Source organism: Molossus molossus, unplaced genomic scaffold, assembly GCF_014108415.1.
Source record: "Molossus molossus isolate mMolMol1 unplaced genomic scaffold, mMolMol1.p scaffold_m16_p_6, whole genome shotgun sequence".
NCBI lineage: Eukaryota > Metazoa > Chordata > Mammalia > Chiroptera > Molossidae > Molossus > Molossus molossus.
In genome coordinates this window covers 43,577,951-43,602,553 of record NW_023425399.1, presented here as the reverse complement: position 1 = coordinate 43,602,553, position 24,603 = coordinate 43,577,951, and the positions used below count along the sequence as shown (strand labels likewise).

The 24,603-nt window shown below is 39.4% G+C and overlaps 1 protein-coding gene across 10 annotated transcripts in view; it reads right to left on the bottom strand.

Moving 5' to 3' along the window:
- Positions 1–24,603, bottom strand: part of SLC24A3 (solute carrier family 24 member 3) — a 558,214-nt gene that overhangs the window by 176,618 nt on the left and 356,993 nt on the right. The window contains exon 1 of one of the 10 annotated variants that reach the window (XM_036245884.1): positions 16,185–16,651. The exons of 8 other annotated variants lie outside the window; for them this stretch is intronic. Coding sequence is in view for 1 of the 2 variants with exons in the window: in XM_036245877.1 (XP_036101770.1) it covers positions 383–442 (60 nt within the window). In the remaining variant the exon portion in view is untranslated. Of the gene's footprint in view, positions 1–382; positions 443–16,184; positions 16,652–24,603 lie in introns of those variants that run through there. One more of the 10 variants, XM_036245877.1, reaches the window with a different exon arrangement.

The following is a 24,603-nucleotide window of genomic DNA, read 5'->3' as shown; positions in this document are numbered from 1 at the left end:
GCTAGAATACAGACAAGGAAAAACCAGGAAAAATATTGATAAAATGGAGCAACAAAAAACAACAAAACTTTGCTATTCAAAGACACTATTAAGAAAATAAAAGGTCAGACCATAAACTGGGAGAAAACAGTTGCAAAATATACATCTTATAAAGTATTTGTAACCAACATATATAAGAACACATAACACACACACACACACACACACACACACACACACACACACACACACACAAAGATGATAAAAAATTGGGCAAAATATTTGAGCAGGCACTTCATCAAAGAAGAATGAATGAAAGAGAAGCTCATGAAAAGATGTTCAACATTATCAGACATTAGGGAAATGAAAATAAACCCACAATGTGATACCTCTATACACTCACGATAATGATTGAAGTAAAGAGACTGATGATATCCAGTTCTGGAGCAATAGGAATTCTCATACATTGCTGGTGGGAATGTAAAAAAGTACAGCCATGTTGGAACATAGTTGGGCAGTTTCTTAGACAATTCAACATATACTTATGTGCCACTCCCAGGTATTTACCCAAGAGAAATGAAAACACCTGTAGACACTAATTCTTATACATAAATGATCATAGCAGCTTTATTCGTAATAACCCCAAACTGGAAACAACCCAGACATCTATCCACTGGTAAATGAATAAGCAAAAGGTGATACACTTGTACACTGAAATTTTACTAGGCAATAAAAAGGAATAAACTCTCTGTATATACAACATATACAACTACATGGACGGATCTCAAAAGCTTTATGTTAAGTGTGAAGGCTAATATCACCGGTAATACATATAACATTGCATCCTCCTGATATGACTTGATGAAAAAAGCACAGGTCACTGTGTCATTCCTGCTGAACACATATAACCTCCATCAAACCATGAGAAAACAGAACACAAATCCACACTGGCCTGGACTCTTCAAAATGGTGAAGGTCATGAAAGCTAAAGACCAAGGATCTGTCACGAATTGCAACAACCTCTTTAAGGCATACAACTAAATGCAATGTGGGATCCTGCATTGGACTGGAAAAAGAGATTAGTGGGGAAACTGGTGGAATTTGAGTAAGTTTTGTAATTTAGTTAAGAGCACTGCAATGTTAATTTCCTGGTTCTGATCATTGTAATATGGTTATGTAAGATGTCAACATTAGGGAAAGCTAGGTGCAGGGTATATGAGAATTCTCTGCACTGTTTCTGCATCTTTTCTATAAGTCTACAATTATTTCAAAATAAAAGTTATTTAAAATAATAAAAAATAAATAAAAAATAAAATAATAATAAAAAAATAGTAATTTTTTGGTAGGCAAATTACACCTCAATAAAGGTGATTAAAAAAAAAAAGCAGGCCTACATTTCTCAAACTGTGACCCAGAGAGTCTGATGTTTCTTTGTGGACCCAGATATAATGTAAAATGGAAATCTCCATTCTCCTTTCTCTTCTCCATCCCCTACCTTGGGTCATGCTTCACCAAAACAACTCCATTCTTTTCTGTCATATATTCATATGTACATACATATAAACATGCATATATACATATACACACAGATTTATTCTGCTTATGACTGCACTCAAAAGGGGGATATTTTTTTTTATATAAATTTTTATTTATTTTTTTGTGACAGATATTTTACCTTTTTACCCCATTGGCACCCCCCACCACACCCCCCCTCCACCCTGTACCCGGTTTAGTTGTCCATGTCCATTGGTCATGCATACATGCATATAAGTTCTGTGGTTTATCTCTTCCCACCCCCCCACCCCCCATCCCCTCTTCTGAGGGATGTCAGTCTGTGCCCTACTTCCATGTGTCTGGGTCTACTGTATTCCTCAGACTGTTATGTTCATTATATTCCGTATATAAGTGAGATCATGTGGTATTTGTCTTTTTCTGCTTGGCTTCTTTCACTTAGGATAATACTTTCCAGGTCCCTCCATGTCGTCTCAAAGGATAAGAGATCTTTCTTTCTTACCGCTGCATAGTACTCCATTGTGTATATGTACCACTGCTTTTTTATCCATCCGTCTACTGGTGGACACTTGGGCTGTTTCCAGATCTTAGCTATTGTAAATAGTGCTGCTATGAACATGGGGGTACATATATTCTTCCTGATTGGTGTTTCAGGCTTCTTAAGGTATATTCCCAGCAGTGGGATCACTGGGTCAAATGGAAGATCAATTTTTAATTTTTTGAGGTAGCACCATATTGTTTTCCATAGCAGCTGCACCAGTCTGCATTCCCACCAGCAGTGTATTAGAGTCCCCTTTTCTCCACACCCTCGCCAACACTTGTTGTTTGATGATTTGTTGATGGCGGCCATTCTGACAGGTGTGAGGTGATACCTCATTGTTGTTTTAATTGGCATCTCTCTGATGATTAGTGATGTGGAGCATTTCTTCATATGTCTCTTGGCCAATTGTATGTCCTGTTTGGAGAGGTGTCTATTCAGTTCCGCTGCCGATTTTTTAATTGGGTTCTTTGTCTTCCTTTTGTGGAGTTGTATGAGCACTCTATATATATTGGAAATTAATCCCTTATCTGATACATCATTGGCAATGATGTTCTCCCATAAAGTGGGTTGCCTTTCCATTTTGATGATTGTTTCTCTTGCTGTGCAGAACCTTGTATTTTGATGTAGTCCCATGTGTTCATTTTCTCCTTTATTTCTGTTGCCTTAGGTGATGTATCAGTGAAAATTCTGCTCCATATGATGTCCGAAATTTTGTTGCCTACATTTTCTTCTAGAATTTTTATGAATTCACGGGTCACATTTAAGTCTTTTATCCATTTTGAGTTTATTTTTGTGTATGGTGTAAGGTGATGGTCTAGTTTAATTTTTTTGCATGTAGCTGTCCAATTTTCCCAACACCATTTATTAAAGAGGCTGTCTTTACTCCACTGTATGATCTTTCCACCTTTGTCAAATATTAATTGAGCGTATTGCCTTGGGTCCATTTCTGGGTTTTCAGTTCTGTTCCACTGGTCTATATGCCTGTTCTTGTGCCAGTACCAGGCTGTTTTGTTTACAGTCGCTTTGTAGTATAACCTGATATCTGGTATTGTGATCCCACCTACTTTGTTCTTCTTTTTCAAGATTGCTGTGGCTATTCGGGGTCTTTTTTGGTTCCATATGAACTTTTGAAGTATTTGTTCTAGTTCTATGAAATATATCGTTGGTATTTTGATGGGGATTGCATTGAATCTATAGATTGCTTTGGGTAGTATGGACATTTTAATGATGTTAATTCTTCCAATCCATGAACAGGGTATGTGCTTCCACTTTTTTATATCTTCCTCTATTTCTTTTTTCAATGACCTGTAGTTTTCTGCAAACAGGTCCTTTACTTCTTTGGTTAAGTTTATTCCTAGGTATCTTAATTTTTTTTGCGCGATGGTAAATGGGATTGTTTTTTCAGTTTCTCTTTCTGTGAGTTCATCATTGATGTACAAGAATGCCGTCGATTTCTTGATGTTAATTTTGTATCCTGCTACTTTGCCAAATTCATTTATTAAGTCTAATAGATTTTTGATGGAGTCTTTAGGGTTTTCTATGTACAATATCAGGTCATCTGCAAATAATGACAGTTTCACTTCCTCCTTTCCAATTTGGATCCCTTTTATTTTTTCTTCATGTCTGATTGCTGTGGCTAAGACTTCCAGTACAATGTTAAATAAGAGTGGCCAAAGTGGACATCCCTGTCTTATTCCTGTTCTTAATGGAAATGTTTTTAGTTTCTGTCCATTGAGTATGATGTTGGCTGTAGGTCTTTCATATATGGCCTTTATTATGTCGAGATATGATCCAAAAGGGGGATATTATTGCTAAGAATTTTATTTTATTTCATTATATTTTATTTTTAATTTTATTTTTGTTACATATGTTACTCTTTTTTTACCCCATTGAAACCCTCCTCCCCATTCCCCCCACCCTGTCCCCAGCTTTGTTGTCCATGTACTTATATACATGCATATAAGTACTATGGTTCATCTCTTCCCTCCCCCCACCACCCTCTCTTCTGAGGGTTGTCAGTCTGTACCCACTTCCATGTTTCTAGGTCTACCCTATTCCGCAGACTGTTATGTTCATTATATTCCATATATAAGTGAAATCATGTGGTATATGTCTTTTTCTGTTTGGCTTGTTCCACATAGGATAAAACATTCCAGGTCCCTCCATGTCGTCTCAAAGGATAAGAGATCTTTATTTCTTACAGCTGCATAGTACTCCATTGTGTATATGTACCACAGCTTTTTTATCCATTCGTCTACTGATGGACACTTGGGCTGTTTCCAGATATTAGCTATTGTAAATAGTGCTGCTATGAACATGGGGGTACATATATTCTTTCTGATTGGTGTTTCAGGCTTCTTAGGGTATATTCCTAGAAGTGGAATTACTGGGTCAAATGGCAGTTCAATTTTTAATTTTTTGAGGTAACACCATATTGTTTTTTATAGTGGCTGCATCAGTCTGCATTCCACCAGCAGTGTACTAGAGTCCCCTTTTCTCCACACCCTCGCCAACACTTCTTGTTTGATGATCTGTTGATGGTGGCCATTCTGACAGATATGAGGTGATACTTGATTGTTTTAATTTGCATCTCTCTGATGCTTAGTGATGTTGAGCATTTATTCATATGTCTCTTGGCCATTTGTATGTGCTGTTTAGAGAGGTGTCTATTTAGTTCCTCTGCCCATTTTTTAATTGGGTTCTTTGTCTTTCTTTTGTTGATTTGAATGAGTACTCTATATATTTTGGAAATTAACCCCTTATCTCATATATCATTGGCAATTATGCTCTCCCATACAGTGGGTTGCATTTCTATTTTGATGGTTGTTTTTTTTGCTGTGCAGAAGTTTTTAAGTTTGATGTAGTCCCATGTGTTCATTTTTTCCTTTGTTTCTGTTGCCTTAGGTGATGTATCAGTGAAAATTCTGCTGTGTATGATGTCCAAAATTTTGTTGACTTTATTTTCTTCTAGAATTTTTATCAATTCACAGGTCACATATAAGTCTTTTATTCATTTTGAGTTTATTCTTGTGTATGGCCTAGTTTCATTTTTTTGCGTGTAGCTGCCCAATTTTCCCAACACCATTTATTAAAGAGGCTGTCTTTACTCCACTGTATGATCTTTCCACCTCTGTTAAATATTAAATGAGCATATTGCCTTGGGTCCATTTCTGGGTTCTCTATTCTGTTCCACTGGTCTATATGCCTGTTCTTGTGCCAGTATCAGGCTATTTTGATTACAGTCACTTTGCAGTATAACCTGACATCTGTTATTGTGATCCCACCTACTTTGTCCTTCTTTTTCAAGATTGCTATGGCTATTCGGGATCTTTTTTGGTTCCATATGAACTTTTGAAGTATTTGTTCTAGTTCTGTGAAGTATGTCATTGGTATTTTGATGAGGATTGCATTGATCTATAGATCATTTAATAATGATTTAATAACATTTAATAATCATTTAATAACATTTTAATGATGTTAATTCTCCCAATCCATGAACAGGGTATGTGCTATCACTTTTTTATATCTTCCTCTATTTTTTGCAATGTCTTGTAGTTTTCTGCAAATAGATCCTTTACTTCTTTGGTTAAGTTTATTCCTAGGTATCTTAATTTTTTTGCCATGATGGTAAATGAGATTGTTTTTTTAGTTTCTCTTCCTGTAAGTTCGTCATTGGTGTATAAGAATGCCATCAATTTCTTGATGTTAATTTTGTGTCATGCTACTTTGCCAAATTCATTTATTAAGTGTAGTAGATTTTTGATGCAGTCTTTAGGGTTTTCTACGTATAATATCATGTCATCTGCAAATAATGACAGTTTCACTTCCTCCTTTTCCAATTTGGATCCCTTTTATTTTTTCTTTATGTCTTATATATGAGGCTAAGACTTCCAGTACTATGTTAAATAAGAGAGGCGATAGTGGGCATCACTGTCTTTTTCCTGTTCTTAAAGAAAATGTCTTTAGTTCCTGCCCATTGAGTATAATGTTGGCTGTAGGTCTTTCATATATGGCCTTTATTATATTGAGATGTGATCCCTCTATTCCTACATTGCTGAGTGTTTTTATCAGATATGGATGCTGGATTTTGTCAAATGCTTTTTCAGCATCTATTGACATGATCATGTGGTTTTTATTCTTCATTTTGTTTATGTAGTGTATCACATTTATTTATTTGTGAATATTGTACCAGCCTTGCATCCCTGGGATGAATCTCACTTGGTCATGGTGAATAAATTTTTTTGATGTATTGCTGGATCTGATTTGCTAGTATTTTGTTCAGGATTTTGGCATCTATGTTCACCAGGGATATTGGCCTGTAGTTTTCTTTCTTTGTAGTGTCTTTTTGTAATTTTGGAATTAGAATTATGTTGGCCTCATAAAGTGAGTTTGGAAGTCTTCCTTCTTTTTAAATTTTTTGAAATAGTTTGAGGAGAATGGGTGTTATTTTTTATTATTTTTTTGAATGTTTGGTAAAACTCCCTCATGAAGTCATCCAGGCCTGGGCTTTTGTTTTCTGGGAGAGTCTTGATTACATTTCAATTTCCTTAGTTGTTATTGGTCTGTTCAAATTTTCTATCTCTTCCTGGTCCATTTTTGGGAGACTGTGTGTTTCTAGAAATTTGTCCATTTCACTTTGATTGTCAAATTTGTTGCCATATAATTTTTCATAGTAGCTATTAACGATCTTTTGTATTTCTGTGGTGTCAGTTGTTACTTCTCCTCATTCATTTCTAATTTTGTGTATTTGGGTTCTCTCGCTTTGTTTCTTGGTGAGTCTAACCAAGGATCCATTAATCTTGTTTCTCTTTTGGAAAAACCAGCTCTTTGTTTCATTGATCCTTTGAATTGTTTTTTTGGTCTCCATGTCATTTATTTCTGCTCTGATCTTTACTGTTTCCTTCCTTCTACTTTCTCTGGGGTTTTCTTTTTGTTTGCTCTCTAGTTCTTTAAGTTGTGAGGTTAGACAGTCAATTAGAAATTTTTCTTGTTTCTTGAGGTACGCCTGTAGTGCTATGAACTTTCCTTTCAGAACTGTTTTAGCTACATCCCATAGATTTTGTGTTGAGTGTTCATTTTCATTGGTTTCCAGGAAGTTTTTAATTTCTTACTTGATCTCCATGGTAACACATTCATTGTTTAATAACATGTTATTTAGCCTCCTTGTGTTCAAATATCTTTGCATGTTTTTGTTGCAATTGATTTCTAGTTTCATGCCATTGTGATCTGAGAAGATGCTTGATATGATTTCAATCTTCTTGAACTTGTAGAGACTTAGTTTGTGTCGTAACATATGGTCTATCTTTGAGAGTGTCCCATGTGCACTTGAGAAGAATGTGAACTCTGTAGTTTTGGGGTGTAATTCTCTGTAGATATCTATTACATCCATTTTGTCTAGTGCTTCATTTAGAGTCTCTGTTTCCTTTTATAATTTTTTTGTCTAGAGGATCTATCCAGTGGTGTCAACGGGGTGTTAAAGTCTCCTGCTATGATTGTATTGCTGTCAATTTCTCCTTTGAAGTCCTCCAGATTTTTAATATATTTTGGTGCTCCTATATTGGGTGCATATACGTTTATTGAGATTATATCTTTCAGTTGGATAGATCCTTTCCATATTATGTAGTGGCCTTCTTTGTCTCTAGTTATGGTCTTCATTTTGAAATCTATTTGATCAGATATGAGTATTGCTACGCCAGCTTTTTTTTGCTTTCTGTTTGCTTGGAATATTTTTTCCATCCCTTCACTTTTAACCTATATGAGTCTTTTGTTGTGAGGTGGGTCTCTTGTAAGCAACATATAGATGAGTCATGCTTTCTTATCCAATCAGCTACTCTGTGTCTTTTTATTGGAGCTTTCAGTCCATTCACTTTTATTTTTTATTTATTTATTTATTTTTTTTATCCTCACCCGAGGACATTTTTTCATTTTTTTACAGATAGAGTGGGAGGGAGAGAGAGGAAGAGAGAGAGAGAGAGAGGGAAACATCGATGTGAAAGGGACACATCGAGCGGCTGCCACCCGCATGACCAACCAGGGCTGGAGACAAACTGCAACCAAGGTACATGGCCTTAGCGGGAACCGAACCCGGGTCTCTCTGGACCGCAGGCGGACGCTCTAACCGCTGAGCCAAACTGGCCAGGGCCAGTCCATTCACTTTTAAACTGATTATTGATATGTACCTACTTATTGCCATTTTTTTTTAGTTTGTTTATATTTTTCTTCCTATTTCTTCTAATTACAGCAGTCCTTTTAACATTTCTTGCAGTGCTGGTTTGGTGCTAATGTATTCCCTTAGCCTTTTTTTTTTTTTGTCTGGAAAGCTCTTTATTTGATCTTCTATTTTGAATGACAGCCTTTCTGAGTAGTGTATTCTTGGATTCAGATCCTTGTTTTTCATGACCTTGATTAGTTCATGCTATTCCCTTCTGGCCTGTAGTATTTCTTGTGAGAAGTGAGCTGAGAGCCTTATGGGGTTTCCTTTGTAGGTAACCTGTTGCTTACCTCTTGCTGCCTTTAGGATTCTTTGTCTTTAATTTTTGGCATTTTAATTACTATGTGTCTTGGTGTGGGCCTGTTTGGGTTCTTCTTACTTAGGGCTCTCTGTGCTTCTTGAACTTGAATGCCTTCTTCCTTCACCAAATTAGGGAAGTTTTCTGTAAGTATTTCTTCGAATATATCCTCTATCCCTTGCTCATTTTCTTCTTCTTCAGGGACTACTATGATGTGAATATTATTACGTTTCCAGTTGTCCCACAGTTCTCTTAAGCTGTCTTCCCGTTTTTTAATCATTTTTTCCTTTTGGTTTTCTGATTGATTGATTTTTTTATACCCTGATTCACTGATCCGGTCCTCAGCTTCCTCTACTCTGCTGTTTAGACCTTCCAATGTGTTCTTTATTTCTGATATATCATTCTTGATTTCTTCTTGGTGGTTTTTAATTTCCAATTGTTTTATTTTCAACATCTCTATGTCCTTACTCATGCTGTTGAACTTCCTCAAGATCATGGCTCTGAATTCTAGCTCTGTTATCTTGCTTAACTGCTCTACATTTATCTCATCTTTGGTAGAGGTCTCTTGTTCTTTCATTTGGCTTTTGTTTCTGTGTTTCACCATTTTGGCTATCACAACAGGCTATGGAGCCTGCCAAATTTTCTCTCTGGTTATTGGTGTTCTACTGTTTGTGGCTCCCCCTCCCTGGTTTGGATGAGTGAGGTAGGACCCACGTTAAACACCACTGTCAAGGCTTACTTTCCTGGTTAGAATTGCTAACCCAGTAATGATACAGTTATCCTCTAGGGTAAGAATTTAAAAAAATTAAACTACAGAATTGTATTTTGAAACATTCGATTTAGGTGTAACTTTTTCTTAGCGGAAACCCATCTTTAAGAAAAAATGGAAGTCAGATGATCCGAGATGGTGGTAGAATAGGTGGAGGTTATACTCAACTCCTCCCAGGACCAAATTGGAATTACAACTAAAATGATCGAAAAATAAAACTAAATAACCAACTGAAAACTTGCTGAACAAAAGTCTGATAACCAGGAGTTTAAAGAAAAAGCCACGTTGAGACTGGTAGGAAGGGCAGAGTTGCAAAAAGGGTTCGTACTGCTCCCGTGGGCAGCAGCTGAGATTCTTGAGGGACATCTCAGCTTCAGAGGTTCCCCTGAGGAGAGTGGTGTTTCAACTCCACTCACAGCTCTCAGCCCAGTGCACCAGAGCCAGGGAGGGGAGCCCACATAACCATGTGAAAGCCCACTGGGGATTCTGAGCCCCAAGTGGAAAGATGCTGTGCTAGAGGAGATCATACTGCCTGCAGACTTCCCAAGAGCTGGGGCTTTGGACAAGCCCCGAAGGCCTGAGCATCACATTGTAGCATATGGCAGTGGCCCTCTGGATAATCAGACTGTAGCCACCAGGAACAAAGTAAAAACTATATTTTTTAAGTAGGTTTTGAATATTGTAGGGAATATTCAGCTCCCATAAGCCATCTTTGGACATAATGATTGCCTGATATTGTTTTTTAATTAGACTTTCTTTTCTGTAAGTTTTGGTTTTGAGGTCAGTAAGGATGTAGCAAAACTCTGTCTATGCAGTAGGAGAAAAATGCTGCAATGAGGAGGAATTACATGGACCCGATCTCTTGAGGAAAGGTGCCCCAAACAGATGTCACAACTTGTAGGAGTTACATCTGAGTTGAGCTGCCAAGCTTGGAAACTGTCTTTTCTTATTTTTAACACACTGACTGGCTACTACATCAAAACTTTTACACTGCAGCTAAAATCAATGCCTACTTCTTGATGCAACATAATTATTTAGGGTTTGCCAGAAGAAAGCCCACACTTATTAAGTGGTTTAACTCAATGGTGAAATTATTCACCTGATTTGGAATTCTCTACCAATTTGGGTGACAGGGGTGTGGAGAGGACAATTTAATTTGACAAACTGGTTATTAACACCATGACCAGTTTTCCCACTAGAATACTTTGCCAATAAGCAAGGAGCTTTATTTTTGGACTTTCTTTATACCTAAGGCACATAGTGAAGGATATAAGTAACAGGCAACTTTTGATGCCCATGGTGTGTCTTTGTAGCCATCCGTATTTACTTTATTTAGGCTGATGAAGCCTTGGTGTGTTGTATTTGCCATACATAGGAGAGGAGTCCTTTAAAACTCAGAGCAATTCATAACCCCACCAGGCATTTACAGGACAATTTGGGGACCTTTCCCCACCAGGCATAAAATAAGAGAATTGGCATGATGATGTCCTTTCATGCACTAATGATCTTCATTTTATAAATGAGAAACTAGGCCCATTGAAGAGGCACTGGATGTAGGGTAGGAGGAGGATGGGGCAAGTCACAGGTGCCATTGCAATAGGAGCAGGTCTCATAAAATCTTTCTATAGCAGTCATTTTTAGAATACTGCCTGGAGTAATTAGGTTATTATCTACTCTCCTAAGTTAGCCATGCTCTATTTTTGTTTCCCATCACTGAGACTAACTAATGGAAGAAATATGGCCATTCTTGAATTATGAATCCAACAGATTGGAGCTGGATGATCATTCCTCATCCATCGGTGTTCCTTGGCCAGGAGCCTCCAAAATAATTTGCTTTTGCTGTCACTGAGCTTCACCAGGATCATGGGATATTCACTGTTAGCTAGTATCTCTTTACCAGATGGCTTATTTATAAGTAGCGAGTACAGGGGTTCTCCTTATGACTCTCTGTGCTAAACAAAAAGCCAGGGTTTTACTCTCTTTTTAGGAAATGCTAAAATCTATTTGGGCATGTATTAATGCCGTACATTAATGCCGTAGATTGCTGAGGCTGTGGCTAACTCAAAGTCAGCTTTCTAAAATTGCCAAAAATCAGAAACTCAAACCCCTTTACCTAGTAGGAACATAGTGATCTGCTTAATCCAATCATATCTGAGAGCACCTTTCAGCCAAACTGGACAGGGAACTTCAAAGCCCTTTCGGCTAACTCTCAGGACTCTTTTTCTGCTGCAATGTCATTCTCCCTTAAAACTGGGTGGATGGCTTTGTCATCACAGGCTGGGTGCAATTCTTTCTCATCTCTCTTTGATATTTCCCATGAGCTCTCTACTCCTCTTTTCACCTGCCCAAGCTGGTGCAAACCACAGCATTCAGAAAGTTGAGACACACATTCAAAATTCGCTAAAGCGTCTTTCAGCTTCACCTTGCTGCCTCTGTCGCCCCTTGTTACTCTGGGTGAGGGAAAGTGAGGGAATAATAAAACTCCTATTTGAGGACCTCCTGCTACATGCAAGATATCCCATTAGAGGCTCTATGTGGTCTCCTATTTAGATTTAACAACAGCCTTATGAATTAGGCACTATTAGAAAGCACTGTTTTGTAGATGATGAAACTGAGCCTCACTGAAATTATGTAACTTGGCCAAGAACCTACAGCTAGGAAGTGAACTCCAAGCCCAATCGGCTTTCTACTCCCACACATTCTCTTTCCTCCAAGCTTTCTCTTCTCTTTCCAAAAACTGCTGAAAGCACTTCTAGAACAAGCTGTCAAAGAGAAATATAATATACGCTATACAGGCAATTTAAAATGTTCTACTTTTCAAGTAAAACTTTCTGTTTAAAATGAATAGAAAGAACTAGGTAGAAATTAATTTTAAATTGTCCTATTTAGCTCAATATGTCCACACATTACCATTTCAATACGTAACCAATATAAAAACATTAATGTGGTATTTTATATTCTTCTGTTTCGTCCTGCATGCTTGTGAGCGGGCATGAGTCCCACATTTATAGCAGAGCTCAGTTTGGACTCGCACCTTTCACATGCTCAAGGGACAGTGCTGGTGCCCCCCCTGCTGGACAGTGCATAGGGAATGCCAGTCTGTCTCTGGGTTATTTCTTCTTAAATCATACTGTTGTGGTTGGATCCATTCCTCTTACTTTGCATTCATCACCTGATATTCACTTTCTGACTTTTCCAAATTACTTTCCTCCTTTCCCACCCTCTGCCTACTGGCCTATTCTGCTTGCCTTCTGCTATTCTCAGACGATCCACTTGCCCTGCATCAGTACTTTATAACATCACCCAAAGGTGCACAGGATTGTCTGGCTCTATGAATGCTCCCTCTTTCTTTGTACCCAAATATTTAATATTTCCATGATGTACACTACTGGCAACATTCTAAGGCAGCCTGTGCATTCAATGCATATACTTGGGCCCTCCATCTTGGGTGTCAGCTTCAGCTTTATAACATCATTTGAAAGGCTTTGGGTCACCATTCCAATCAGCTGATGTGACTGGCAAGCAAATGGTTTTATCAGCATTAGTTTTATGCACATCATCAGTCATTCTGTTATTAAATATTTACTAAGTACCCACAATATCAAAGACATATTCTGAGGGGCTGAGGGAGAAGGATTATTCTGGACTCCAGCCTCTTGAAGTTTACACAGCTGTATTATAGACAGGCCGCTGTTCTACCAATGGATGGGTGAGATTTCACATTTTCTGTGCTGAGCATATCCCTCTCACCATGAGAGTCATCTTACTTCTGGCAACGCAGTGAGCCACCTTACAGAAACTGTAATCTACATAGCATGGCCCCATAGCTTTTAAGTGTTCTCTCAATACCAGCCACTACCTCCATTCCTCACACACACAGGTGCATACACATGCACACAGGTGTCTACACAGGTGTAGAGGCTGCCTATTTGCTGTAAATTGCTTGTGATTTGGCAGAATAACTCTAGACATTAAGAGAAAGGAAAGAAGGAAGGGAGGGAGGGAAGGAGAAAGAAAGAAAGAAAGAAAGAAAGAAAGAAAGAAAGAAAGAAAGAAAGAAAGAAAGAAAGAAAGAAAGAAAGGGAAAGGCAAGGCAGTGTGGGGCCTTTGCAAGCTTTGAGCACTGCACCCCTTGGTGTCTGCCCACCACAGTGCACATGACAAAGTCCTGCTAGTTGTAGATCTATGGACCTTGGTAAGCATGGACCCCCTTCTTTCCTCTGATGAAGCAAATGACACATGTGTAGACTATCACCTAATCCTGTCCACCCTTATTCATAGAAACTGACAGGTAGCTGGGGAGGGTGCCTCCATGTCAGTGAGAATTATAGGCTGAGAAGAGTGGAGGCAGCAGAAAAAAAATCCAAGCAGGGAATTTCAAGAGGAGGCAGAAAGAATAAAACAAGAAAAGGTGGCCAGCAGTAGAGCAGCCTTAGTTAAGAGCTCTAGTCCCCAGGAGCCAAAGGAGCAGAGCACACCTGTCCTTCTAATACAAGGAAATATGTGGTCTCTAGAGGAGGCTGGGAGGACACTGCACAGGAAGAAAAATAAGAGACTTGGCATGTCATGGCAATTTCTCTAAGTAAATTTATTTTTCTGCACTTGTCATAAGGTCAATGGAAGGCCATACAGATGTGGCATGGGGAAGTGGGAGTAATACTAATTTAAAAATAATACCACTTCTTTTACATTTTTGGAGATTTAATTATACATGTAGATAATTTTCTCAACACCCTGACTCAGTTTCTTGAATTCTTCCCCTCCTAGGGTCTTCCTCCTACTTCATACATTCACCTCTATAATTACACAATTGATCTTGTTATTATTAATAGCTACTATCCCTTCTCCAATCACAAATCCATACCTTCTACCCTGATCACTGCCTCTAGCCTTCCCAGTTTATTCCATCTAGCATCCGGACTCCAACAATCCTTACCCTAAATAGAGCCTCCATCATGAAACCATGAGGATCAAAGAGAAGCTTTGCCCTCCAGAAACATGAAGGGGCACAGCACATTAATAAAACTGCAAAGTCACTGCACTATTCCTCAAACTGACTCCTCTGGATTCTCCCTTCCCTTGAGAAAAATAGGCACCTTTGAGTTTAAGCCCCTATTCACTGAATTGTCAGTTTCCTGCAGCCCAGCACAATTGTGATGCTGCAGAGCCCATCTGACCTGTACCCTTTGCTCTTCTCCTCCCTCTCCACTCTTAGGTGCTTTCATACTTCACATCCAGTTGGGGTCAAGTTTGCTTAACACTCTCATCTTTATCCTCATTTGCTCTTAATTACTTGCCTTCTTAAAAAATTTAAAATATGGTTTTTAATTAACTGATCACAACTTCCAAGGCAATTCCTTTCTCAAACAGACATAGCAATTACCTTTCTACACAGGTATAAGGGTCTAGCAGGACACAGATAGAAGGCCAGGGTTAAATTTCATGCGAAGACAAAAGGAAAATGTATTAGGCAAAAACCACTCAATAATTTCATTTTGATATCATGCCATTAGTCTTTAAGTTCAAAATAAAAGGTAGAAATGCATTTTACATTTTCCTTGTATATGTACATATGTGCACATACACACATACAGATCAAACTCCATTTTTCTCTGATTGGGATTTTGTTACTATATGTAAGTCAAGAAGGTAGAATTCTTCTTTTCAATTTCTAGTTGTTCATTTGCCTCACTATATGAACTAAGCCCTTTTCCTCAGTCCTTTGTGAGAAGTGTCATGTTTTATAGAACACAACAAAACTTAGCTCAATAATACTATGTGTGTTGTTTGGGGTTCTCAAATGGCACATTAATAGAACAAATGTTTTCCTCTGTTGTGTTTTACAGAACCAAAATAAATGAGTAAAGTAGAAAAGTTAAGAGTGGGGGGGAGCAATTGCTATAATTTTTAGGTTCCATTTAGATAGAATAGCATGGTGAAGTCACTTTCAAATGTTTGTTGAGGCCAAATTCATTTAACACTTTATGGAAATAGTTCTTACCAATTAAGAACTATTATTTGTATTTCTCCCAAATACCCCTTTCTCTGACAAGAAGGACTGACAATGATTAGGTGTGAATCAAACTTAAGATATTTTAGAGAAAATATCTAGAACTTATATTTTCTAATGATTGTCACAATTCAAAGTAGTTACCTTGGGAGGTTACATAGTTTTTCATTTTTCTCATAAAATATTTTTTTCAAAATGTATTTGGAAGCTAGATTTTGTTGTTCTGTATTATATTCTATGAAATAAATTCATTCACTGAACTCTTCATCAGTTGGGAGTGTATATGATTTTTCAAGAGTCAAAGCCTTTGAGGTGGAATCAAGTAAATACAATGAGCAATGAAGTTATGAGTAATGTACATGTCGATGTTATTGGAAATGGTATCTTTCTTTGGTTAGAACTGAGATATTTTTTTTTTGTCAACTTTTAATCCTGGAGAACAATATTCCTCATGTGGATAGATTCATTCTGTATTGCTTCCTTAAAAAATCAGTTTTGGCAGAGGCATGTCTAGCTATCCGCTAAAAGCATGGCTTTCTTAGCCATGGTGTAAAGATGTCACCAGGAAGTATTACCCAGTTAAGGATACCATGTCTCAGCATCCCTTGCCATCATGTGCCTGAGTTCCAGCCAATCAAATGTGGGCAGGCAGAAGTGATAGTTACCATTCTCAGGCCTGGTCCATAAAGACCTTTCATCCCCAATGGGCACAGAAAATAGTGCAGTGAAGGCATGGTGGGGGTGGGGGATGGGGAATGGGAGTAGGGTGGAGGTCAACTGGGGAAGAAGGGGGGACATCTGTCATACTTTCAACAATAAAGATAAATTATATTTTAAAAAGACCTTTCATCTCATGCTCCTTACCACTTCTGCTGATTGTTGTCAATGCTCAGGAAGATCTTGGAAGTCACATACTGAAGATGACAGAACCTCCATAAGTCGATGCCTTTGATTGACTCTATGGAAAAGAGCTAGCCCCACTGCCTTGACCTGAAACTCTCAGAATGTGGTGTGAGGAAGAAATAATCCTCATTATGTCTATGGTAGGTAGAATTCTAAGATAGCCCCCTGATATACCTTCTCAGTTATTCAAACACTAATCCAGTTGCTCCTGAGAATGAATTTTGCAAATATAATCCATGTCTGCAAGCAGTTGATTTTAAGATAGGGAGATTGTTTTTGGTGGATATAACCTAGTCAGGTGACTCCATAAAATAGGCTTGGCTCTTCTTGGTGAAAGAAATTAAAGGGAGAGGCATTTGCTTGGGGGTTATTCTCTGTTGATGGCTAACACCTACGTTTTAGCCTCGTGTGACAGAGGAGAGAAGCCAGACATGCTATTTCTGGACATCTGACCTAAAAACGGAGAGAAAATAAATAGGTATTGTTTTAAGCTTTTGACTTTGTGGTAAATTAGTAAAATTTACATAGAATCTATTTGCTGGTTCAATTAGCCTACCCCAACCTGTACATTTCCCTATTTATTTTAGACTTAGACATCATGTAATATCTCCTTGTTAAATTTTTAAAAATTCATGATAAAGAAAATTTCTAATTGACAGATTTTTCTAAGGCCATTATTTATAGTGTCAGTGTATGTGTGAAAATGAAGAACTTACATTGGAGGACAAGGTTTCTAGCTTGTGATGAATGTGTTCCTTGTAAGCAGAGGGACAATTCTAAATATGAACACCAGCAAATCAGAGTAGATACCAGCCCAATGAGAGTTGAGAAGGGCTGTATATCAGCCTGGTTTGTAAGCAAACATCTTTCAGGCTAGGTTCACATTTTGTCATGTACTGGGCTTGAACTTATCTGCATGGTGACTCAGAAAACCATGTAAATTCTGAGAAAGCCATGTAAAATCAGAGGAGAAAAAATACACTCAGAAGAAGAATTTCAATATAACTAAAATTGGCTGGGCATTTTTGATGATCAGGCAGGGCAAAAATAATCTATGACTGTACCACACTTCCCAGTACCTAGCTATTTTGCTAAACTCTGCAGTGAGAGCTGCAAAAATGTCCTGATTTCTGGGCTGTGCCCAAAGGAGGCTTGTCTAATTAGAGAGAGGACAAAGCTACATCAGGGCAGAGGGTTATTAGAAATCATGAATCTTCTCTTGTCCTGGCTCCAGGACACCATCAAATGAACTGCCACTTCAGCATCTGCATCTGAGCTCAGCTCAGGGCATAGTTGGGAGGGAGGAAGTTGTTTTTGGCCTGTCCATTCGCCCAGCTGCTGCTGAGCAGGCACATCTCCTCCGTGGAAGAAGGAGGGGGAATAGGACAGCAGCCCTGTCGACAGAATTACCTGGAAGATCCTGGTTCTTTTAATCTAATTTATTTTTGAACAGTTTTATTGAGGTGTAATTTATATACCATAGAACTGACCCACTGTACAGTTTGATGATTTTTAAAATTTTTATCACCACCACAGTCCAGTTTTACAACACGTCTATCACCCCAGAAAGTTCCCCCTTGTGTACATGCAGTCCATTCTTATCTATACCCCATCTGTAAGCAACCAAAGATCTATTTTCTGTCTCTTTTGTAAATGTATAATACACATTGTGATAATAGCTATTACAGGAAAGGTGAAGGATGCTATGAGCTCACACAGGTAGGAGATATGATCCAACCTGGGTCAGAGGAGGCTACAGAGAGGAAGTGACCTCTCAGCTAAGATTTTAGGGATGTGTGGTAGTTAACCTTCCAAAGAGAGAGAACAGATGTTGGAGGCAATGGAGAAGGTCAGAGTTGTTGGAGCACACCGTGGGGGTGCAGTGGGTGGGTGGTCAAGATGGAATCCGAGAGCAGGCCAGCCTTGGCCTGACCCCTTGGAGGACTCTGACAATGGAGTGTGGATGCAGCAGAGTGCTGTCCGAGGAGGCAAGGTGGCTGCAGAGGTCTAGACAAGAATCCATGGGTTAGTAGGCAGCAGTGATAGAAAGTCCATATTGCCGAGTGCATTTGCTTCTCACAATGTAATGGGAAGACGTGTTTCCAGGGGATTGTGCTAAAAATGCAGATTCTGATTCACTAGATTGGGTGGGGCCAGAGAGTCTGCATTGTATCCCATGCCCAGGTGACATCCATACTGGCGGTCCATGAACCACACTTTGAATGCCGGAACTCAGAAGACCTGGTGATGGATTCAGCAAAGCAGATGGTACCAGGTTCTATTACTGCAGGCAGGGCAGCTCCAATTTCAGAGAAAGGTCAGGCAGCAGAGGGACCAGGTTTGGGAAGTGAGGCCTGGCTTTGCTCTGTGGGCAGATGGCTTGAGAGTGCTGTGTGACTATGCCACAGAGAATCAGAGAACATCCAAGTTGGAAAAGACCTTAAAAGTCACTAGTCTAAATCCCTGAGAATGAAGGCAGTGGTTTTCAAACTATGCTCTCCAGATCTCACTGTTCCTGGAGCGACCTTGCGGGGGTGGGCATGTAGTAGGTGGGACAAGAGTGATGGGAGGGGGAGAGCAGGGCCTAGGTCCTTCCAGCCAATGTTTGTGAAGCAGTTCTGGTTTTATACATTGATGAAATTTGGTTTATAATCTATTGCTAAGAAAAAAATTGAGAAGATGGAAAGATGGGAGGGGAAATGAAAGGGTTTGGTCTCATGTGGTTATCAAGAAAATGTGGACTGTTTTCTGACAGTCACAAAAAGTCTTTTCTCAGCACTGATAATCTTGGATCTGGGTTCCTGCACAAACTCAGAGGTGTAAAGAGGGTGTGGAGAGGGTGTGGATAAGGATATCTCACCAGCCATAGGATGCTCCTCCCAGCCACGTCCTGGGGAAGGAAGAGGGTAAAGAAATCTCAGGCCAGCTACCTGTTTCATGAGGTTTAAGGACTGATGTTTACCTCCAAGGAAATGAAAGCATCCTACTAATCAATCAAACTATATCAGTAAAAGTGAAAACAAATCTTAAAACAGTTTGTCTCCTCCAGGAACTTGTAAAGGGACATGTCTCCCAACTGGTACTTGCATTTTGTCCCACAGCTGCAGAAAAACTGTGAGATACACTCCAGTGGGGAGCAGGTGGTCTGGTAAATACACCAGGGAATGGGAGGGGGTGGCAAAACAGCAGTGCCCAGACAACTTCACCCCCAACACTGTCTCAGAGGGACCTGCTAACATCACTCCCAGGGCCAGGGAGTGTGGCTGACCTAGATGTTTGATTTCTTTCAACTCCGCATGAGAGCAAGAGTCAGAAGAAGAAGCCCCTTTTTTTCTGGTTTTAATTAAACACAATCTGCATAGAGGGGAGCAGCTCTGTACAAGTGTGGAAGCCGGACAGCTGATGCCAGTGGGAGTGTCTCATGGCAGGAACTGAGCAGTCAGACCTGCCTGTTTCCATATGGAAACTGAGAGGCCCTTCCAGAGTCACATTTTTCCACCCCATTGTCTAACTACTCACTAACTCATATTTGCTCTTACAGAGTTCATGGATTTTATGCAATTATGTACTGTCTTCCCACCTACGTTGTAAGCATCTTGAGTTATGAGCCACTTCTGATAGTTCTCAGATATATTTCCTGCTTTTCCTTCACCACTTTGAGCCCAGTAAGTATCCAAAACATAACAAATGAGCTGCATTGTTTTCAAACCCCATGTGGTCTCTCTTCTGTTAGGTCTTGTTTTGTTTTAATTATGAATATACCCACACAGCCTTATTTTTCCTTAATCCTTGGATCTGGTGCTAAGGGAAACATCCATACCTCATTCCCATGCTTCCATTCCCTGCTTATTCCTTTTACTGTGTCCCACAAGGAAGGGAATCTGGGGTCAGAGTGTGAATTTCTAATGGGCATGCACTACAGGTGGGCAGGTTGCTGCATTCAAAATGGCCAGCACATGTGCCTGCTCCCTTTTCTTCTGTCCCAAGCGGGTAACAAGGATCATTCTGGCAACTGTGCCACCTTAAGTAACGGTGGGGAGAGAAAAGGTAGCTACACTTGAACCTTGAGCTTGCACACATAAATACAGCAAACTTTATCAGAGTTTTGCATGGGTGAGTATCATCAGATGCATGCCTAATTCCTAAGTTTGCTATTGTCCTTTGCTAGAAAATGCCCCAAACAGGAGGAGTAGCTGATACAATGACCAACCTCCTGTCCCATACCTTTAACCATGTAGATTTTGGCCTGGTGCTGTAGCTTGGGGAGATTTCCCCATACACAACTATGCACAGACACTAAAATTATAGGTGTTCTTTTTATGCTTATTTTACTTTTTTCTTTCAAGCTCCTTGTTAATGCTATTGCTGCATCACAGCTAGATATCTGGAATCTCAGAGCAAAGACAGAGAATAAGAAACACCCCCTTCCAGGTTGTTCTAGTCTGATCTCTCCAAAGGAAGTTAGGGCATCCTCTTACCTGGCCGGGTTTCTCTAGGGCAAGGGCAAGCTAGCATCTCTGAAGCCACCTTAAAAAGGATTTCTATGATGTTGCGACCGTCCTTTGGAAATGCTTTCAAAACCTGTAGTCTATCCTCTCTGCCAACTTCAAATGAGGCAAATGAAGTCCTCAGAGGGTGATTTTGATTTGGGGAAGTGGAAAAACACCCTCTGGAGATAAAATATGTGAATCAAGAATATGTGGTTACTACGAAGTGTGAATATAATATAAGGCCTTTGACTTTCTAGTGGGACTCATATATACCAAAGCTCTTCACCTGACAAAGAAGAGTTCAAAAATGCTTGGGGTGATCAATGGCAATATCACTGGGATGAATATATGGCCTCCCAAGATACTGTTTCAAAGAGGGCACAACTCTCTTTAGTGACTACATTCTGAAATGTATGTGAAAATAAACCTTGTTGTTTACAGCCATAAATTGCACCTGAGGTAGAACTGGATTCTGATGCTCAAGGTTTTGCTATCCTCTTTACAAAAAAAAAAAAAGCATACACACTATCTTCAGATAACTGTTCCTACAAACCTAGCTCAGTTATCAATTCAAACACCATTTACCGGTTGCTGGCTACCCACAAAGCACAGCTACTGGTTTTTCCTTGAACACAAAATGCAACGCTTCCTCTCAAAGCCAGTGCCGCCTTCCCATGCCACCCAGGCAGGTGGGCTGCCCCTCCCCAGTGCTCCCGCAGGGGCCTATCACACAGCCTCCTGTGTCTGCCTCCCTTTCGCTCCCCTTTGCATCCCCAGCACTAACACCCACTTGGCACATAATGGGACCTCAGTAAACACTTGCTGAATAAATGCTCTGTGATCCAGGCCCTCCAGAGTTTCCATTTTGTAGCCCAGTATCATTGGCTCTCCCAACATTTTCTATAAGACACCATTTCAAATTAGATCTTGCTTTCTCTGTAAAAAGCCACCAGTATCCAGTTTTCCCTTTCCTTGCCATAGGCTCTCCTCAAGGGGTAGTGAAACCCACTTGAGGATTACACATGCATGGGACCATATCTCATTACTGTCACTCACTAGATATATAACTCTAAAGTGATTTTGAATAATGGAGCTTTGCTTTTTAACCTGTTGCATAGAGAAACATGTACCTCCCTGGCTCATTTGCAGAATAAATGAAGTCATGATAATTATAGTAAGCATCCCATTTGTTCAGCACTAGTAAGTGTCAGGCATGGTCCTAAGTGCCTTAAATATTTATCTGCATTTGATCCTTTCTTTAAGGCTATGTGGGAGGTGTCATTATCCCCATTTTATGGATGAGAGAAATGAGTCTATGGGACATTAGTAATTACCATGGGTCACTCTGTAAGAAGGAGAAAGTCAGGCCTTCCCCTTCAGGGTCACTCCATAAATCTTCACTGAGGTGCCAGATCAGCTGCCCAACTCACATCTGGTGTTGGCTGGTTTTTCTCTCATATAGGCTAATAACCTCAGGTTCCGTTCAGGTCCTCCCTCTCCTTACCTCCCCCACCCCACTCAATTAAGCCATGACCATCTCTTGGGTGCATTCCTTCTTTCATTTTCCCTCAGGCACACCTGAGTCAGGGCTCGATTCTTAGAAAATGACAGTATTGAAGACTTACATCACCTGAAATCTGATGAAACATTTCAGTTACCTCACATTTTGGGATGATGCCCTACTTCTGGAGTGATTATCCTGGAATAAATATGGAAACTTAGATTTTACCCAAACTCTAATGTCCATCTTTCAGTGATTAAGGAATTACAACAAAAGAAGCAGGGGGAAAAAATCAAATCTCTGCAGCTTCAAAAATAAAACACAGGTTCCCCAGCTGGTGTGGCTCAATTGAGTGTTGTCCCATGCACCTAAACGTCGCTGGTTGGATTCCCCAACAGGGTACATAACCAGGCTGCAGGTTCAATCCTTGGTCAGGGCATGTATGAGAAGCAACGGATTGATGATTCTCTCTCACATCCATGTTTCTCTCTTTCTTCCCCTTCCTCTCTAAAAAATCAATAAAAACATATTTAAAAAATAAAACATAGGTGATTTCACCTGGAAGCAATGGTCCTGGTTCCCAGTCTATTTACCATCTGGATGCAGAAAACCTGCCCTGAGGTTTGAGTTCTCAGTTAAAGAAAATTTGAAAATAGGAGGTCAGGAGGTTTAGTTTGCAAAAATATGACCAGTAGCTTATCCTGATTCCAAACATAGGAGTTACTCATTAACACATTTTCAGTGCCCAGTAAGTACATATATGCACAGTCTTTCAACTTCACATGCTCGAGGGTTTCTGTATAGATTGGAATGCAATTTTCACTTGGACCGCATCATTCAGCACCCAGCTCAGGTGTGTCTCTTCCTCTGGGTGTTACCTTTTTTTTTGAAACCATACAGGTTTCAAGGGTACAACTCAACAAAGCATCCTCAGCACACTTCATTGTGTCTATTGCCCAAACTAAAGTCTCTTTCTGTCCCCATTTATCCCTCCTTTGCCTTCTTACACCACTTCTCTCCACCCCCTTCCCTCCGGCTATCACCATACTATTGTCTGTGTCTGTGATATATGTGTGTGTGTTTATAATCTCTTCACCTTTTTTTCCATCCATCCCCTCAACCCCCTTTCCTCTGACAGCTGACACTCTGTTCTATGTATCTATGCTTCTGTTTCTATTTTGTTTATTAAATTATTTTGTTCATTAGATTGCACATATAAATGAGATCATATGGTGTTTGTCTTTTTCTGACTGGTTTATTTCACTTAGCAAAATATTCTACAGATCCCTCCAGGCTGTCACAAAGGTGAGATTTCCTTCTTTTTTAGGGCCAAGTACTGTTCCACATATTTTTTATCCGCTCATCTACTGATGGGCACTTGGGCTGTTCCAGATCTTGGCTATTGTAAATAACCCTGAAATGGACATAGGGGTTTCATATATTCTTTCAAGTTAGTGTTTTGGGTTTCTTTGAATATAGTCCAGAAGTGGAATCACTGGGTCAAAAGGCAGTTCCTTTTCTAATTTTTTGAGGAAACTCCATACTGTTTTCCACAATGGCTGCACCAGTCTGCATTCCTACCAACAGTGCACGAAGGTTCCCTGTTCTCCACATCCTTGCCAGCACTTGTTGTTTGTTGATTTATTGATGGTAGCCATTCTAACAGGCATGAAGTGATAGCTCACTGTGGTTTTGACTTGCATCTCTCTGATTATTAGTGACATTGAGCATCTTTTCATATGTCTATGGACCATCTATATATCCTGTTTGGAGAAGAGTATATTCAGGTCCTTTGCCCATTATAAAATTGTTTGCAAATATTAATTGACCATAAAGGTGTGGGTTTATTTCTGGGCTCTCCATTCTGTTCCACTGATCTACATGCCTGTTCTTGTGCCAGCACCATGCTGTTTTGATTACTCTGGCCTTGTAGTATAGTTTGATATCAGGTAACATGATATCTCCAACTTTGTTCTTTATTCTCAAGATTGCTGTGGCTGTTCAGGGTCTTTTGCAGTTCCATATAAATTTTTGAATTATTTGTTTTAATTCTGAGAAATATACCATTGGTATATTGATAGAAATTGCATTAAATCTATAGATTGCTTTGGGTAGTGTGTACATTTTGAAGATATTAATTCTTCATATCCATGAACACAGTATATGCTTCCATTTATTTGTATCTTCTTCAATTTGTTTCTTTAGGATCTTATAATTTTCTGACTACAGGTCTTTTACATCCTTGGTTAAATGTATTCCTAGGTACAGAGGTAATAATTACTTCTCACTGTTCTTTCTAGTTTCTTCCTGTATCTTGGGAATTCCCTTAATGCCACTCAAACCTCTGTAAGTAATTCCTACATTTAACTATCTCCATAATTTTAACTAA